The sequence below is a fragment of the Zalophus californianus genome, chromosome 5 (genome assembly GCF_009762305.2).
Source record: "Zalophus californianus isolate mZalCal1 chromosome 5, mZalCal1.pri.v2, whole genome shotgun sequence".
Taxonomy (NCBI): Eukaryota; Metazoa; Chordata; class Mammalia; order Carnivora; family Otariidae; genus Zalophus; species Zalophus californianus.
Window position 1 is genome coordinate 140,892,460 of NC_045599.1, and position 19,359 is coordinate 140,911,818.

General features: G+C 44.0%; 1 protein-coding gene across 1 annotated transcript in view; it reads left to right on the top strand.

Moving 5' to 3' along the window:
- Nucleotides 1-19,359, top strand: part of RETREG1 (reticulophagy regulator 1) — a 125,366-nt gene that overhangs the window by 25,942 nt on the left and 80,065 nt on the right. The window contains exons 2-3 of the mRNA XM_027605056.1: nt 6,973-7,079; nt 12,947-12,977. Of these exons, the coding sequence (XP_027460857.1) occupies nt 6,973-7,079; nt 12,947-12,977 (138 nt within the window). The remainder of the gene's footprint in view (nt 1-6,972; nt 7,080-12,946; nt 12,978-19,359) is intronic.

Sequence of the window (19,359 nt, forward strand, 5' to 3'; positions counted from 1 at the left end):
AATGGATGAAAGACCTAAATGTGAGACAGGAATCCATCACAGTCCTTGAGGAGAACACAGGTAGCAACCTCTTCGACCTCAGCAGTAGCAACTTCTTCCTAGAAACATCGCCAAAGGCAAGGGAAGCAAGGGCAAAAAGGAACTATTGGGACTTCATCAAGATAAAAAGCTTTTGCACAGCAAAGGAAACAGTCCACAAAGCCAAAAGACAACCGACAGAATGGGAGAAGATATTTGCAAATGACATATCAGATAAAGGGCTAGTATCCAAAATCTATAAAGAACTTATCAAACTCAACACCCAAGGAACAAATAATCCAATCAAGAAATGGGCAGAAGACATGAACAGACATTTCTGCAAAGAAGACATCCAAATAGCCAACAGACACATGAAAAAGTGCTCAACATCACTCGGCATCAGGGAAATCCAAATCAAAACCTCAGTGAGATACCACCTCACACCAGTCAGAATGGATAAAATGAACAAGTCAGGAAACAACAGATGTTGGCAGGGATGTGGAGAAAGGGGAAACCTCCTACACTGTCGGTGGGAATGCAAGCTGGTGCAGCCACTCTGGAAAACAGTATGGAGGGTCCTCAAAAAGTTGAAAATAGAGCTACCCTACAACCCAGCAATTACACTACTGGGTATTTACCCCAAAGATAAAAATGTAGTGATCCGAAGGGGCACGTGCACCCCGATGTTTATAGCAGCAATGTCCACAATAGCCAAACTATGGAAAAAGCCTAGATGTCCATCAACAGATGAATGGATAAAGAAGATGTGTATATATACACACACATACACACACAATGGAATATTATGCAGCCATCAAAAAAATGAAATCTTGCCATTTGCAACAATGTGGTTGGAACTAGAGGGTGTTATGCTGAGCGAAATAAGTCAATCAGAGAAAGACAAGTATCATATGATCTCACTGATATGAGGAATTTGAGAAACAAGACAGAGGATCATAGGGGAAGGGAGGGAAAAGTGAAACAAGATGAAATCAGAGAGGGAGACAAACCATAAGAGATTTTTAATCTCAGGAAACAAACTGAGGGTTGCTGGAGTGGTGGGGGGTGGGGGGAATGGGGTGGCTGGGTGATGGACACTGGGGAGGGTATGTGCTATGGTGAGCGCTGTGAATTGTGTAGGACTGATGAAATCACAGACCTGTACCCCTGAAATAAATAATACATTATATGTTAATTAAAAAAAAAGAAAAAGAATCCTGCCTCTCTTATGACATCCATCTCTCAGGGTACCAAACATCGATAGGGGAAGTTTCTCTTTATAGATCTTTAAAGATCTCCCCTTGGTATAGATCTGATCCAGCTCATACCTGAAGCAAGAATGAAGGGCGCTCACTCTTGTGTATCTCCTAAGGAACAGATAGTCAGGTAGTCCTCATCAGTGGCTGCTGATATCACAGAAATAGAGACACCAGACACCCAGACAGTATGTGCCTCCTGACAGAAATGCACACCACCATCTATCATGTAGTTGGAATTTTGAACCTAAATCCGGTCAAGTCTCTAGATCTAACTACCAGTTTTTTATAGTCTGCTCAAGGCATGGAGGAAAATGTTAAACTAAAGCACAGGATTCCATGAATGATTCTCAGACTGGAAAATTTTACTGGACAAATGAGTCTGTTTCTTCCACAAAGAACTTCAAGCAAGAGAGAGAGAGAGCAGGAGACCTATAAATTAAAAGAAACTCAAAACTCAATCAATTTCAATGTATGACTTCTTCACATCTTGTTTCTGTCTGTGTGTGCATGTCACGTGTGTACAAAAGGTGATTGGGTAAATGTGCATGCTGATGGGATATCTGACAGCATTAAGGAATTAAAACAATTTTTTAAGGGGAGATAGTGTTTTTATTGTTAGGCTAAAAAGTCCTTTTGGGGAAGATATGTGGCAATACTTGTAAATTTTACTTGTCAATAAATATTACAATATTATGAGAATTATATGATATGTCCAGTTTGCTTCAAGTAACCTTGGGCGATGGGGATGTCAGGTAGAATGGGGCCATAGATGCAAATTTGTTGTGACTTCTTTATTATACTTTGGTCTCTCTTGACCTGCTTGAAATTTACTAAAGTAGAACTTTTCAAGAAATAACTGTAACAACCCAAGCTCTCCCGAATATTAGGCAATTCGTGGAAAATGAAGAAATTAAACTCAAGTGTTCCTAAGATTTTATTTTCAAATCACAATTCTGTATAGCCACATACTTTATTTATTTTTTAAAGATTTTATTTATTTATTCATGAGAGACAGAGAGAGAGAGAGAGGCAGAGGGAGAAGCAGGCTCCCAAGGAGGAAGGAGCTCGATGCGGGACTCGATCCCAGGACCCTGGGATCATGACCTGAGCTGAAGCCAGACGCTTAACCATCTGAGCCACCCAGGCGCCCCAGCCACATACTTTGAATTGGAACCATGAGATGAATCATCTTAAATGTTGTAAATAATTAAAATACCAAATATGTATAGGTTTTTCTAAGTATGAATGATTAGTATTAGGGATTTGCTTTGCAAACATTTCTGTACTTAAGTCTTAGGGTCGAGGATGCTAACTTACCAAGGCGACAATCATGGAATCCCATATAATTTCAGCATTCCCTTCCTAAGTGGTTGTTGGGATTGCTTGCCTTTGCACCTGACCAAGGATTCGTATGTGTGTGTGTGTGTGTGTGTGTGTGTGTGTGTGTGTGTGTGTGTGTTGGTAAATAAAGTTTATTGGAATACAACCATACCCATTCTTTTATATAATATCTCTGCTGTTTTCACAGTGACAGAGTTAACAGATGTGACAGACTGTATGACCCATGAAGCTGAAAATATGTTCTATCTGGCCCTTTGGGGAAAATGTGCTGACCTGGTTGCAAAATATTATTTTTCCTTTCTCATTCACCTTAATGTGTTTGGCAATAGACATACAATTGTCCTTACTTCCAGACGGATTACAAATGATCACAGCATCATTTATTAAATAGTCCAGCCTTTATGATTGAGGATTCTTAATGACCAGTGAGACCCTTAGCCAAAATGTCCCCCTGGACCCTTGCCCTGGACCCCTAACGTTGCTATGGCAGTCAGTGCCCTCTAAGTGAAGTGTTCCAGGAGCCATGGCTGAGGGTTAAAGTCCCGTCATTACCTGATTTTTCTATTCCTGGAAGATCATAACTTCCACTAAGAAAATAACTAATGACCTTCACTGCTTGGGCTGGTTTTGCATGTCTTTATTTTTTTAAAGACATTTAACTGGTTTCCTGGCTAAGTGGACACTTTTAAACTTGAGAGAACTTTCCTAAGGCTTTGCCTGACTCTGCAAAGCAGGTTATTCTAATAAACCATACGAATTTAACATCTGTAGATTTTCTCTGATGCAGTGAATGGAACTGTGAGTTACAACTCATTTATGAGCCTTGAATCACCTTAGAATTATAGTCAACATTTAAAAATATAATAGAATTAAATGGAAAATATCAGAAGGCATTACAAATTATAAGGATAAATAATATTTGGGGGCACCTGCTGGTTCAGTCAGTAGAGTGTACAACTCTTGATTGCAGGGTTTTGAGTTCAAGCCCCTCACTGGGTATAGAGATTACTTAAAATATCTTTAAAAAAGGGATAAATTGGGGTGCTTGGGGTGGCTCAGTTTGTTAAGCATTCAACTCTTGATTTCGGCTCAGGTCATGATCTCGGAATTGTGAGATCGAGCCCTGTGTCGGGCTCCATGCTGAGCACAGAGTCTTCTTGAGATTCTCCCTCTCCCTCTGCCCCTGCTCTCTCCCTCTCTCTTTCTAAAAAAAAAAAAAAAAAAAAAGGATAAATATTATTTTTGAGACTTTGGTTTCATATGTATGTATTTAGATGTACATGAATTTCTTACCGTGGGTCACTATCAAATTTCGAAAACTTCCATGTCAGGGTCAGGTGGGGAAAACTGAGCGAGCCTGGCACACACACACACAACAGCAAGCAGTGATCATAAACTGATAGGAGGAGGTGAGCAAGAAGAAAACAAATACCAAAAAACAGCCTTGGTTAATACAAACATATACAAGCTCAAAGAATAGAGCCAGCAGCAGTCCCAGAGTAGAAGGACAAATTATTGTTACTAAAAAGCATAGTTGGCATTATAGATTTTCTGGTGTGTCTGCTCCTTCCCTCTGGACTTCTTGTTCACTATTTATTTCCTTTTGGTAGCACTGGCTGGCCCAATGTAGACACTTTCCAAAGAAGTATTTATTGAATGTAGATACTAGTAATTAGACCACCTGTTTCAGAGGATCTGGGGGAAGGAACCTGAGGTCTGGGAATTTGTATTTTAACAAGCTTTCCAGGCAGCAGCCTGTGGCTGTGGCAGACCAGTATTTAAGAAACACGGACTTATTCTACCTGCACGTTTTCCTGACCCAGGTCACACACACAGCTAACATTAGAACCAGAGCTGGAACCTGGGTTGCCCTGCTTCTGCAGGAGGACTTTACCCATAACTTCACCAGCATCTCACATTGACCGCTTCTCACCAAATACATTGCACAACCTTCTAATAAATCCTGAACTCCATGCTTTCTCACCGTCCCACCTCATCTTCTCAGTTGCCCTCAGGCGTTTTCCTAAATCGCCCATCATTCCATTTCCCTACCCTATACCTTTGGCTTTCTCTTTATTGCCAGTAACACTGAGACCAAATGCCCTAGCGTATCATTCAGGGCCTGCCACAGTGTGCCCCCAGCCTGTCCCCTCAATATCTTCTCTCTTTGCCAGTCTCCCAAATCTCTCCTATATCCATCTCCTTCTGCTGGGGGACCCCAGAACACTCGGCATACCCCAACACACCTTCCCCTTCCCTGACTCTGATCTTCTGTATATGTTGTATCCTCCAAGTGGAACAGCCTGTTTTCCTCTGAATTACATCCATGCTGCCAGGCCAAGTTCAAGGGCCATGTCTATAAAATCTTCCCTCAGCGAGTTAATCATCCTTTCTTCTTTGCTTCTCTTTGTTCTTTGCTCAATTTTTTTGTTTTTTTAAATTTTATTATGTTAATCACCATACATTACATCATTAGCTTTTGATGTAGTGTTCCATGATTCATTGTTTGCATATAACACCCAGTACTCAAATGCAGAACGTGCCCTCTTTAATACCCATCACCAGGCTAACCCATCCCCCCACCCCCCTCCCCTCTGGAACCCTCAGTTTGTTTCTCAGAGTCCATAGTCTCTCATGGTTCATCTCCCCCCTCCAATCCCCCCCTTCATTTTCCCTTCCTGCTATCTTTTTCTTCTTCTTCTTCTTCTTCTTTTTTAATATATAATGTATTATTTGTTTCAGAGGTGCAGGTCTGTGAAAGTCTTACGGTCTTACACAATTCACAGCGCTCACCATAGCACATACCCTCCCCAATGTCCATCACCAGCCACCCCATTCCTCCCACCCCCCATCACTCCAGCAACCCTCAGTTTGTTTCCTGAGATTAAGAATTCCTCATATCAGTGAGATCATATGATGCATGTCTTTCTCTGACTTATTTCGCTCAGCATAATACCCTCCAGTTCCATCCACATCATTACAAATGGCAAGATCTCATTCCTTTTGATGGCTGCATAATATTCCATTGTGTATACACACCACATCTTCTTTATCCATTTATCTGTCGGTGGACATCTTGGCTCTTTCCACAGTTTGGTTATTGTGGACATTGCTGCTATAAACATCGGGGTGCACATACCCCTTTGGATCACTACATTTGTATCTTTGGGGTAAATACCCAGTAGTGCCACTGCTGGGTCGTATGGTTCTTTGCTTATATTTTATTAGAGTACCTAAGACTCATTGTCTTGGATTTTGTTAGCTTGGCCTATGTTCCTCTCTGATGAGGAAGTAAGTTCCTGGAAGACGGGATTCTTTCTTTGTAGTATGTGTTTTTCTCTGTAAAGCTTACAGTGCCTTGCAACCAGTATTAAATGACATATATGTTAAGTTAGTGTTTCTGTGATTTTGATTACATCAAAATTAATATTAATTGACAGTTTGGCCAATTAACCTATATAGAACAGGCTTCACCCTCTACAAAGCCTCAGAGCTTGTGACTTATCAGCCATTCCATTTTTTTATCGGCCCAATTTTAAAGAAGTACTGCAGTGTTCATGTGCTCTTCACGATAAAGAATTCTTTGTTTCCCTCTGGAGAGGAAGGGGCCAGATAGACCAAAGAATAGTTATCTTGAAGAGAAGAGGCCAGCACCTTGGATCCTTAATTGCCATTTTCAAGAGATTGGAGGGAGGGGGCAATAGTTAAATAAATAAATGTGGCATAAAAGCAGCACATAGAGAACAGCGAGTAAAGGGCATCTGCAGTGGCTACTCTGCATATTGGAAAACCCTGCGGCTCTGCCTTTCTAGCACCTCATGATTTGGTTGCAGGTCAATTCCAGTCTCCATCTGTTAGCAGAGTGATATTTGGGCCACACCCAACATAGCAAATCCTCTGCCCAAATTAGAGGTTACAGCAGAAAGCCTAGCACAAAAGCATACTGGCTCAAGCGCTTTTATTTTGCTGACTTTGATGCCCATGAAATAACTTTGATGTGGGCTCGTTGGAGTGATTCTGAAAACTGAAATTTGGATTGTTGTTTCTGTGCTGAAACTAAACCTAATTTTTTTTTCTTCATTTGAGAGAGGGTGTGTGAGAGAGAATGAGAGAGTAGGAATAGGGGGAGGGGCAGAGGAGAAGCAGACTCCCCGCTGAGCAGGGAGCCTAACCATGAAAGGGGTAGGGTGCCTTGACTCTATCCGGTCCCAGGACCCTGGCATCAGGACCTGAGCCAAAGGCAGACGCTTAACCAACTTGAGCCACCCAGGGGCTGTGAAAGTAAACCTAATTTTTAAAAAAGGATAAAAATCCTCAAATTGAAATAATGATTTGTCTGTTTTTGCTGTTATAGGTTCCTTGCACTGACTCCATGGAGAGTGTATCACCTGATTTCTGTCATGATACTTGGGCGTGTTATTATGCAAATAATAAAGGATATGGTTTTATCTAGAGCTAGAGGTAAGAAAACTGAGAATTCATTTTTATGGTATGTAATTTTCTAGACCCTGAATGTCTGATCTTTGTGTAAGCATATTAACCAAGTAGTTTTAAAAGGGAACAACATAACAAATTATGTAGGCATTGACTTTGGTATTATTGTTTATTGAATACTTATATATTTGGTAAATATTTAATACTTATCAGTTACTTAGCTGATGTCCCTAGTCATAGCTACTGATCCTGGACAAAAGGTTTGTGTGTGCTGGTTTCTCTTTGGCTCTAAGTGCTACTTAAATATCATTTTGATATGTAAGTAGGCTGCAGCAAAGATAACAGTGAAATATTTATTACATCCCACATGATGAAACTTGGATCACTGGAAGCTGGCCTCGTTTATATGAAAGCTTTTTCTGCCTCAGTGAAGAAAAAAACAATGCAGGGCTTAAAAACAAGTAATAGTTGGGGTGCCTGGCTGGCCCTGTCAGTAGAGGTATGACCCTTGATCTTGGGGTCATGAGTTCAAGCCCCATGTTGGAGAGTACTTAAAAACAAAACCCCAGAAAACAAGTAATAGTTAAATAATTTTAACAAATGAGTTCACACTGATGAAAAAGGAACTAATTTTAAACATTGTTTAGAAGTGAGAAGTTGAATTACTTTTGAAATTTGTTTAAGGTATTTTCTGAGTAATTTGTATTATAAATCTGAGTCAAGCTTTTCTGTACTCGGAGAGGCCTCTTCTACCAGCTAGTTTTTGTGAATGAGCAAAACTCCGTCCTTGGAATAATTGAGCCCTGGGAACCTAAATGTGGTAAGATGATGGATTTGATCAAAAACCAGCCAAGAGGAAGTGGTTACAGTGAGACATTTAATTTCATTAAGTGTAACCCCCACACGGAGGGATAATGCTGGGTGGGGTCCATATGGATCAGTGCATATAAGGACTTGCCAAAGTTCTTGCTCTGGCAGGAATCCCAAGGCCTGCCTTGTGGGAAGCACCCTTGTTCTCCCTAAAGCCAACTCTGAGACCGGGGATAGAAGCTGTTACCGATCTCCCATCGTCGTGTTCTACAATGTGCCTTAACTCCGGTTTATCCTTTAAGTCTTTACAGTTCTTAGAGCAAACCATGTGCAAACCATTTTTCGAAAGATGGTTTCATATTGCTGTGTTTCAAGGTTTGAAGGGAATTCCTTCACTCTAGTGATCTAGGAAGGTGACAGAAAACTTGTGAATTTAAAGAATTTATGTGAAGAATCAACCTCCTGGAAGGGGGCAGCACCAAACTGGAGGTTTGGTTAGGAGACCCCCCACCAGTGCGTTTGTGTGCAGTTACTGCTTTTCATGAATCTCTAGATTAAGATTATGTTCTTGGATGCAGTGTTCCTTCTCTCCTCTCCCTCCCCGCCCCACCATTTTCTGCTTCAGAGGACAGTCACCCAGCTCCCTCACTTCTGTTTTTAAGATTTATTTATTTGAGAGAGAGACAGAGAGAAGATGCAAGTGGGGGAGGGGCAGAGGGAGAGAGAGAATCCTCAAGCAGACTCCCCGCTGAGCGTGGATCCCGGCACGGGGCTCCATCCCAGGACCCTGAGATTATGACCTGAGCCGAAATCAAGAGTCGGATGCTTAAACGACTGATCCCCCCAGGCGCCCCACCAACTCCCTAACTTTTAACCCTATCAGGCACCTGCCCCAGTACTTTCTGTTCACCACAGATGTAGTAAGGCTGCCTGGAGATAGAGCAGCTCACACTGTGGGGTTTTGCGCAGGGCCGGTCCAATCCACGCATGGCGATGCCCTGTTTCTTGCCCTGATTCCTAATGGATACAGGAGAGCCCATTTTTCTCCACTAGACTTCGTAACATCTTCACCCTCTGGGACCTTCTTCAGGGGAATCTTAGAAGAAAAGAACTGCTTAAAAAGTCTATCAATGGCCATTTTAGATGAGCATCTCAGCAGTGTTGGTGTTGCATCAAACTGGGTCGCATCTGGGCACACCTTATAAGGAGCAGACAAGCACGGAAGGCCAGGACAGAGCTGGAAAACTTTGCAACTGCTCTTTTCTCATTCTTGACCACTCACGCAGAGGTCATTCTCAGCCTTGACTCATTGGCTTGATGTTCTTGCAAAGACGGGACTTTCGTATTCCTAAAGGGTGGGACACCTCTGCTTACAAAGGTTCAGTCCTTTACCAAACTAAGCTGGGAGAGTTGGAAGAATACGAGCCTGAAGGGTCTAGTCCTTGAGCTCATTCACTCCACTCCCCGGTCGTGGAGGGCACCCATCCTGGACTGTGTTAGTGTCCTGGGGCTGCAGTAACAAATCATCAGCGTGGTGGCTCAAAACGACAGAAATCCCTTCTCTCACTGTTCTGGAGGCCAGTCATGCAAAATCAGTATAGCATGGGGCCAAAATCAAGGTGCTGGCAGGGCTGTGCCCCCTCCAGAGGCGCTAGGGAAGCATTCTTTTCTTCTCCCGGCCTCCGGTGCTTGCTTGGTGTATTGGCTTGCAGCCTCAACACTCCACTCCCTGCCTCCGGTGCTCCTGGCCCCCTCTCCTCTTCCATCCTCACCAGATCTCCCTCTGCCTCCCTTTTACAGGGATCCCTGTGACTGCATTTGGGGCCCAACCTGGATAACCCAGGACAGTCTCCACATCTCTTGATCCTTGACTGAATCCCATGTGGTACCTCCCTTTTTCCATATAAAGTAAGATTTTTCAGGGTTCGGGGCAGAAAAGCCCACTGTCACTCGGTCTCCTTATCCCATGAAATGGCAGAAACTGACCCGCAACCACGCAGTTGTGTGAGGGCCACCTAAGAGCATCGACTAGAAGTGCCTCGGGCGCAGTGACCCTCTGCCCCCTGCAGCTCTGATGCAGAATCTGAACAACACGGGGTTTGTTGGCCCATCAGGCAGTCTGTGTGGAGCGCCTTTCTGTGCGGGGCCTGCCTCAGCGCGGGGCTTGCAGGGGCTTCCAGATACCCCACCCCCATAGGCCTCTCTGCCCCCCCACCCCACCCCGGGAGCTCTCATGCCTCCATCTTGTAGGGCAGGGTGTGTCCCAGGCCAAGCTTTACGTCAGGGTTTTAACTGGGTGGCCTGCTATGCACCGAGAGGAAAGGAGAACCAGGATTAACCGCTGTGCTTTCCCGGCACTCCTCAGCCTATGACTGAAGGAACACTGGTGCCCACCCCGGCCTCCTTCAGTGGAGTCTGTGGAGACAAAGCACATAGACAAAGTCCGTGTGAGCCCTGCACATAGCTGGCAGGAGCCCGCCTCTGCAGACCTTTCAGCCCAGGGCCCTGCTGTGATGAATGTGTCTCTGCGAGGCGCCCAGTTCGAGCCAGATGCGGTTATGGAAACTCCGTGGCTTCCACCAGACCTGCCAGCCACTCGGGCCGGATGTCTTGGCTTTGCCGCAGCAGCTGGGAAAGCGTGAGCGGGTCCTCAGGCTCACGGGGCTGTTCTCTCCCCTCCCATCTCGGGGTTTCCGCTCCCCCCCCCCCCGCATTCCTGGTTGAAGATAGCAAACTTCCATTGTTACGAATTTAGTTTTATACCTCCTCTTCCCCCATGGTTATCTTTTTTCCTTCAAGATTTTATTTGAGAGAGAGAGAGCATGAGCGAGAGAGAGTGAGAGCATGCGTGGGGGAGGGGCAGAGGGAGATAAGCAGACTCTCCACTGAGCGGAGAGCCCGGCGCAGGGCTCGATCCCGGGACCCGAAGATCATGACCTAAGCCAAAGGCAGACACATCACCGACTGAGCCACCCAGGCGCCCCCCACATTGTGATCTTTAATACCATCTTAGATGCTTCCTATGAAGTAGGTGAGGCCCGAGTATGAAGATCCTTTCAGGTAAATTAATCTTTGTGGAACCTACCAGAGCCCACGTGTCTGTTGCGAGTCAGCAGCGTGAGCAGCCTCCAGCTGCGGTGGATTTCTCGCTCACTCTTGCTGGTGCCTACCTTGAGTGCACACTTCTCTTCATCCAGGCCCTGGGGAACTTTTCTGCAGCCATAGGCTCTTCCTCCATCGCCTACCCCTCTCTCTCATGACAGAAGAGCCCAGAATTTCCACACTGGTTCCCTTTAATATCCTATTCAAGAACCGCCCTGTGTGGTGGGGGGGAGGGCTCAGCAGGTCCCCACGTGGCCACCTGTGGAGCATATCCACCTGTCTCTTTATACTCTTCCTCCTGTGAAACCTGCACTGCCCACTTATGCCATGTTCTGCCAGCCCCTCGCTCCTCAGGAACCCGCTCTCTGCTTTCCGTGTAAGTGCTGCCCTGCTCAGCGTCTCCCCCCGCACTGCCCCCCAGCCCCGCACAGCCCAGCCTGCTCTGTGCTCCGTGACTGTGGTGCTCCTGCCCCTGCCATTCTAAATGTCTTCGTCCCCTTAGCCAGCAACCATACTCCTTTTCCTCACTTTTAATGACAGACCAAACAAGCAAACACCCCTTAGTGTTATCTGCTTTCTCTACTCTTGGATCCAGTGTTAACAGAGAAATGTCCTATGACAGGTGGTTTGTTAGTGCTCAACTTTATCCCACTTTCCAACATTACCTTGAGGCCTCACTAGTGCTCAGAATTCCTTGGATTCTTTTGAATCGTTTATTTGCTTTGTTTGACAAGCCATCTAACCCCCAAGTAGATGCCATCTAACCCCAAAAGCTTATAAGGATCATAAAAAATGAAACTCATTTAAAAAGGTGTAGTAGAGGAACAGGATTCTGATACGGTGACCGTAACTGAGCGACAGAGTCATCTCTGGGTTTACTGGCAGCCAAGGCAAAAAGGGAAACTAGACCAACTGAACAATTCTTCTAATAGTCTGATGAAAGAATGTGAGCAATTTTGAGAAACTTTTTTTCCTGGGACTCAATTTAAGAATTTATTACATAGATCTTTGATAGGGGAGACTGCAGAACAAAAGGGACAACATCGTTGGCATTCGTTTCATGGGAAAATGCAGAAACGGCCTCGTGGCCACTTCTAATATTGCACTTCATTAAAGCTGGTAGCTGAGAGTATAATATTAAGATATAGCACAGTAAAGAAAGAAAGCCAATCAAGAAAGCAAGTGATTGATCTAAGTATACATTTTTTTCTGTTGATTTCATTTGAGCCTAGGTATAAGCTCAAAACACCTAAAGAATAAATAGATAAAAATCTCCTTTCTCAAGTAACAGTTGTCTTCATTCTCCTTCCGTCAGCACCATTTCAGAACCCACCTTAAATGCCACCTCGGTTATTGGTGCTTCCTTGAGCGGCCTGTTTTTCTCTCTTCCCTGAACTCTCGTGGTTTGGGCTTTTTGTGTAGTTCCTACACCACCTACCTCGGTTCATATGTACTTGAGTGCATGCTAGGACTACCGCACTGAACAGTCAAGTCCCTGAGGCGGGACCACGTGTGATGTAGAGCTCTATCTCTCATGGGACCTGTCCAAGTGTTTTACATGTAGTAGGATCTCAAGTATTCATGGACTAATCGCATGAATTAATTATGGTACCGGAGGTATACACTGAATGGTTTGATAATTCCTAGAGTTTAAATATTTAAGCATTTCATTTTTTTTTTAGATTTTATTTATTTATTTGAGAGAGAGAGAGTGTGTGTGTGTGCGCACAAGCACAAGCCTCGGGGAGGGGCAGAAAGAGAGGGAAAGCAGACTCCCTGCTGAGCAGGGAGCCTGATTCGGGACTCAATCACAGGACCCTGGGATCATGACCTGAGCCAAAGGCAGACGCTTAACCGACTGAGCCACCCAGGCGCCCCTAAGCATTTCATGTTAAATAGCTCAGAATATTTCTAAGTTGAGAAATGCCTCAAGAGAAAAACACCTCCATTAATGTCTTGCTTTTTGCCTCTCCTTGTTACAGGTGCACAGTTGTGGAGAAGCCTCAGCGAAAGGTAAGGAACTTGGTTTTTTTTCAATGTTATTGCTAACAAGAGGGTAGGTGACTGAGGCTCCAAGATGTCCAGTGGATTCAGATCTATCAGTTGGTTCTCTCCTTCTTTAAAATTGACTTTATGTTTTAGAACAGTTGAGATTTACAGAAAAATTGAGAAGATAGTACAGAGTTTCCATATACAGATAGTACACCCCCTACCTTTCTTCTCTTCACATAGTAATATTACATTACTACCATACATTGTCACAATTAATCAATATCTTCTTATTAGCTAAAAGTCCATGCTGTGTGCAGATTTCCCTAGTTTTCGCCTGATGTCTTTTTTTTTGTTCTAGGATCCCATCCAGGATTCCACAATGCATTTCATAGACATACCTCCTTAGGCTCCTCTTGGCTGTGACAGTTTCTCAGACTTTTCTTATTTTTGTTGACCTTGACAGTTTTGAGGAGTACTAGTCAGATATATTGTAGGATGTCCCTTTATTAGAATTTGGTGTTTTTCTTGTGACTAGACTGAGGTTATGGGTTTGGGGAAGAAGAGCACAGCGGTAGAGTGCCATTGTTATCACATTGTATTAAGGGTACGTCTCATCGATGTGATTTATCATTACAGTTTTAACCTTGACCACCTGGCCAAAGTAATGTTTGTCCAGGTTTCTCCAAGTTGGTTATTTTAAGCAGGGGAATCTGCTTGGGAAATCAAATTAAGATCAGAAGGCTGTTGATAAGAACAGGATCAGAGAGAGTGATTTGAAATTGGTTAATGATGCTGCCCTTGTGACATGCAGGCCCCTTTAGGCACGAACCCATCCCTGGCTGGCCTGGCAGTACGGGGCTTGGGTTCTAGTGCTGCCCACCGCAGACACACTGGACCTCCTTGGGCAAGTGTGTAAGCTTCCTGTGCAAGTGAAGAATTTGAGCTTGCTCCTTAATTTTGGTTGGGGGAAGATGCGACCCAGTGAGCTTTTTATTTTTTTTTTATTTTTTATTTTTTTAAATTTTATTTATTTTTGAGAGAGAGAGAATGACACAGAGAGAGAGATAATGAGAGGGCTGAGGGTCAAAGGGAGAAGCAGACTCCCCGCTAAGCAGGGAGCCCGATGTGGGACTCGATCCCGGGACTCCAGGATCATGACCTGAGCCGAAGGCAGTCGCTTAACCAACTGAGCCACCCAGGTGCCCCCCAGTGAGCTTTTTAAAAAAACACTTTGTGTTGGGCGCCTGGGTGGCTCAGTTGGTTAAGCGACTGCCTTCGGCTCAGGTCATGATCCTGGAGTCCCGGGATCGAGTCCCGCATCGGGCTCCCTGCTCAGCGGGGAGTCTGCTTCTCCCTCTGACCCTCCCCCCTCTCATGTACTCTCTCTCTCATTCTCTCTCTCTCAAAATAAATAATAAATAAATCTTTTTAAAAAAAAGCACTTTGTGGGCACCTGGGTGGCTCAGATGGTTAAGCGTCTGCCTTCGGCTCAGGTCATGATCCCAGGGTCCTGGGATCGAGTCCCGCATCGGGCTCCCTGCTCCTTGGGAGCCTGCTTCTCCCTCTGCTTCTCTCTCTCTCTCTCTCTCTCCCTCTGTCTCTCATGAATAAATAAATAAAATCTTAAAAAAAAAAGAGCACTTTGTGATTTACTGGTCCTTATTTTGACTGGTGAAAGTATCAATTGCCTGCTTTTTCTAGAGCCCTTGCTGTCCAAGCCCTGTTTAGGAGCTGTTTGAGGGGTGCCTGGGTGGCTCAGTCGGTTAAGCATCTGCCTTCGGCTCAGGTCATGGTCCCAGGGTCCTGGGATCGAGCCCCGCATCGGGCTCCCTGCTCAGCAGGAAGCCTGCTTCTCCCTCTCCCACTCCCCCTGCTTGTGTTCCCTCTCTCGCTGTCTCTCTCTCTGTCAAATAAATAAATAAAATCTTTTAAAAAAAAGAAGCTGTTTGAGTGTTTGATAATGATTTGGAAAAAATAAAATAGTGAGCAGGACCAAGGAACTCACTTTGCCAATGCCAGGTTTGGTCAGGGAGTAAGTAGCTTATCATATGGCTTTTTTTTAGATTTATAATATTTCACTGCTTTGGGAAAGTGCTTATGTGCCTCCAGAGAAGGCATGATAATGGAAATAACCTTTTTTTTTTTTTTTAGATTTATATATCTCAGTGAGAGAGAGAGCAAGCAGGAGGAGGGGCAGAGGGAGTGAGCACAGGACGGGGGGAGGGGCAAAGGAGAGGGAGAAAAAAATCTCCCGCTGAGCGAGGAGCCTGTTGCAGGGCTTCTTCTCACAACCCTGAGGTTACAACCTGAGCCAAAACCAAGAGTCGGTCACTTAACCAACTGCGCCACGCAGGTGCCTTGGAAATAAGCTTTTTAAGGGAGGGTCTCATTCACTTCACAATTACCTGGATACATATTCAGGTTCATCCTGGTCCCAGCCCCACAGCTGATGATCTTGCCAAGTTCATTCCTCTCGGCCTCAGTTTTTCTCATCTGCTGAGGAGGTGAGAGAGAGAATCATTTCAGATATCCCTTCCAGCCCTAAAAAGTCTGTAATGCAATTTGAGGTATTTGCGTGTGTGAGATATTGTGATTCATAATAAGAAATATAGATTTGGCCTTTGTCCCCAAGGTTCTGGCACCAAATCACTAAAACTTTTGCACTTTCCTAATTGTTGAGAGAAAGGTGTCTTTTGTTATGTTAATGAGGAGGCTTTTCTAAGGCACCTAAGGACAAGGGCTGGTTGGCATGGGAATTGATTAGATTGGAAGATTGGAACTTTCAGTCCTGCTTCCCTTCTCTGGGGAAGGGAGAGGAGCTGGAGGTTGAACCAATCACCAATGGCCAATGATTTAATCAATTGTGCCTGTGGAATGAAGCCTCCATAAAAACCCAAAAGGACGGTGTTTGGAGAGCTTCCAGGTGGGTGACCACGTGATTTGTGGAGGAGCAGCCCATTTGGGGAGGCCATGAAAGCTCCCCACTCCTTCCCCATGCCTTGCCCTAGGCTTCTCTTCCAGCTGGTTGTTTCTTAGTTACATCTTTTGTAGCAAACCTGTAATGTAGTAAGTAAAATGTTTGAGTGCTGGGAGCTGCTGGAGCCAAGTAATGGAACTCGAGAGGGGATTGTTGGAACCTCCAGTATATAGCAGGTTGGTCAGAAGCACAGGTGACAGCCTGGGTTGCAAATGGCATCTGAAGTGGGGGAGGGGACAGCCTTGTGGGATGGAGCCTTAACCTGGCGGGGGGGTCTGACTCTATCTCCGGGTAGATAATGTCAGAATCAAGTTGAGTTGTAGAACCCTCAGCTGGTGACCTAGAATCGCTAGGTGGTGTGGAGAAGGTCCCCCTCTGGTCCCACCCCCACCCAGAAACTTGGGGATAAAGGCCAAATCTATATTTCTTATTATGAATCACAGTATCTCAAACACACAAATACCTCAGATTGCATTACAGACTTTTTAGGGCTGGAAGGGATATCTGAAATGATTCTCTCTCTCACCTCCTCAGCAGATGAGACAAACTGAGGCCAAGAGAGGAATGAACTTGGCAAGATCATCAGCTGTGGGACCAAAATTGTAGCTGGTGGTCAGAAGTGGGATCAAAGAATCATTCCCATTTCTTTCATTTTGTTATCTTGTTACGTTTTTGTTTGGCCGGTGACTCCTTCAAAGGGATTTAATCCACAGTAGAAGGGATACTTTGCGGTATTTTTACACTGGTTTTTTTTTTCCCCCCAGATTTTTATTTAAGTTCTAGCTAGTTAAAATATAGTGTGATATTGGTTTCAGGAATAGAATTTAGTGATTTATCACTTACATATAAGTGCTCATCAAAACAAGTACCCTTGATACCCATCACTCATCTAACCCATCCCCCACCTACCTCCCTTAAATAGTCTCTTTTGTTTGCCTCCCTCTCTCTTTATTTATTCCCCTTCCCCTGTGTTCATCTGTTTTGTTTCTTAAATCCCACATTTGAGTGAAATCATGATATCTTTCTCTGACTGCCTTATTTCACTTAACATAATACTCTTTAGCCCCATCCGTGTCGTTGCAAATGGCAAGATTTCATTCTTTTCGATGGCTGAGTTCACAGTTTCTCCTGTGTAATTGTATTCTGTTCTCTATTCATCATGGAGACATGAAATTACAATATTTATTCCTCTAATTTCTTTGATTCGGTATGTTGCTTATGGTGATTCTTAGTGTCTTGTACTGGGTAGTGCTTGTGTTTTTCACACTGAAAAATTCAGAACCACTTTATTTGAAGGACAAAATGCAGTGCTGTATGAGAGGCTCTTCTGAGTCAGAGAGGCGCGGTTTTGCTCACATGAGCATTGTGGGATTAGGGTCTTTCCACTTCTGTGGCTGGTTTGCTGTCTCACTCTCAGAACGAGCCAGGCCTTCTCTCTGTGGGGCTTTAATTGCTTCATTAAAGATCATTAAGTTCACTATAAAAAGGTGAGGCAAATAATGGACCATTCTCTCTTCATAATGCCATTGTAAAGCTTTTTAATTACAAAAGAGCTCCTTGCAAAGGGAACCGTTGTGCACTGTTGGTGGGAATGTAAATTGGTGTAGCCCCTATGCAAAACAGGGTGGAGGTTCCTAAAAACTTAAAAATAGAACTACCCTATGATCCAGCGATCCCACCGCTAGGTATACCCAGAAGGAAGGGACATCAGTGCCACAAACAGAAACCTGTACCAGCATGTTTACTGCAATGTTATTCAAAACAGCCAAGACGTTGAAAGAGCCTAAGTGTCCAACAGTGGACGAATGGATACATAGGGACATATATACAAGGGAATATTATTTAGCCATACAAAAAGAAGGAAATTCCGCTATTTGTGACAATATGGATGAACCTGGAGGGCATTGTGCTAAGTAACATAAGTCAGAGAAAGACAAACCTGTGTGGTCTCACTTATCTGTGGCATCTAAAAAAGCTGCTGATAAAAACAGGAGCGGAGCCTGGTAGCTGCCAGGGGCTGGGAGGGAAGGGAAATGAGAAGTTGGCCAAAGGGCATACATACACTTGCAGTTATAAGACCAGTGAGTCCTGGCGATCTAACGTACAACATGGCCGCTCTAGTCAACAATGTAATATTGTGTACTTGCAAGTTGCTAAGAGAGTGCACTTCAGTGTTGTCACCACCTCCCCAACAAAATGGGAATTATGTGAGGTGGAGGATGTGTTAGCTATCTGTGTGGTAATCATGTCACAATTTATGTGTATCAAACCCTCATATTGTACACGGTAAACTTATACAATGTTATATGTCAACTATGTCTCAGGAAAGCTAGAGAACAAAAAGGATCTCCCGCCTTCGGCTCGGGTCATGATCCTGGAGTCAGTCCCGGGATCGAGTCCCGCATCGGGCTCCCTGCTCGGCGGGGAGTCTGCTTCTCCCTCTGACCCTCTTCCCTCTTGTGCGCTCTCTCTCTCATTCTCTCCCACAAATAGATAAAACCTTCTCTAGTCTGATGGCTTATTTCCCAGACTGTTATTTACTCTTCGGGAAAATTTGCTTCTGTTGGCTTAGCTGAAAGTATTTCCCTCAAAATTTAGCATGAAGATGATACTGTACACTTATGTATATGTGTAGTTTCTCTGGGCATTTAAAGGCTATTCATAAAGTTCACATAGATCATACTGGTAAATAACAATAAAGTCAGCATCTAATTTCTGATGTGGTGATCAGTAATAAAAGTTGGATAATTTTAATCAGATGCTACTCATATATGGATTTTCATACATGGAAAGTTGATTTTGTGAAACTGCGGTTCACAGTGGGTAAGTTCTGAGAAGGGCTCCTGCTTGACCTATTTTTTAATAAACAGTATGTCACTAACTCTACAACCTGGACAGGGTGTATACAGAGCAGTCTGTCCACTGAACCAAATTAACATCTCTTATGGCTCATTCTGAGTATTGAAATGCAACCTGACCTTCAGTGTCCTAAGAGCTTTTTATTTCAGCACGTGACTCTGGCAGCTGACTGAATAAAATCTCATGTTAACAAAGGAGACATTGTGCACACTGCCTTTTAAAAACATAAATTTGTTTTCATTTTGGCCAGGTTTTTCTAAGTATAAATTTGACAGGAATAACTTCACTTGCATATATCCTGATCATTCAAAATTTCTTTACAGACTTCTTTAATAGTTGGGTATGTTATAACCAGATGAGCTATTCTCAAAATTCTCATCAAAAATCTTGTTTTATCGTTCAGTGCCAATTTACAGAAAATACCACTTTTTTTCATGGCAGCTAAAGAGTTTGGAAATTATGGCTGAGAACTCTGGGTTTTTCTAACAGGTGTCCCTGGAATCTCGATGCCTCTAGCAGGGTGCCCTTCACAAGAATCGGGGAGTGGCTTTCCAGTGATTTCATGAG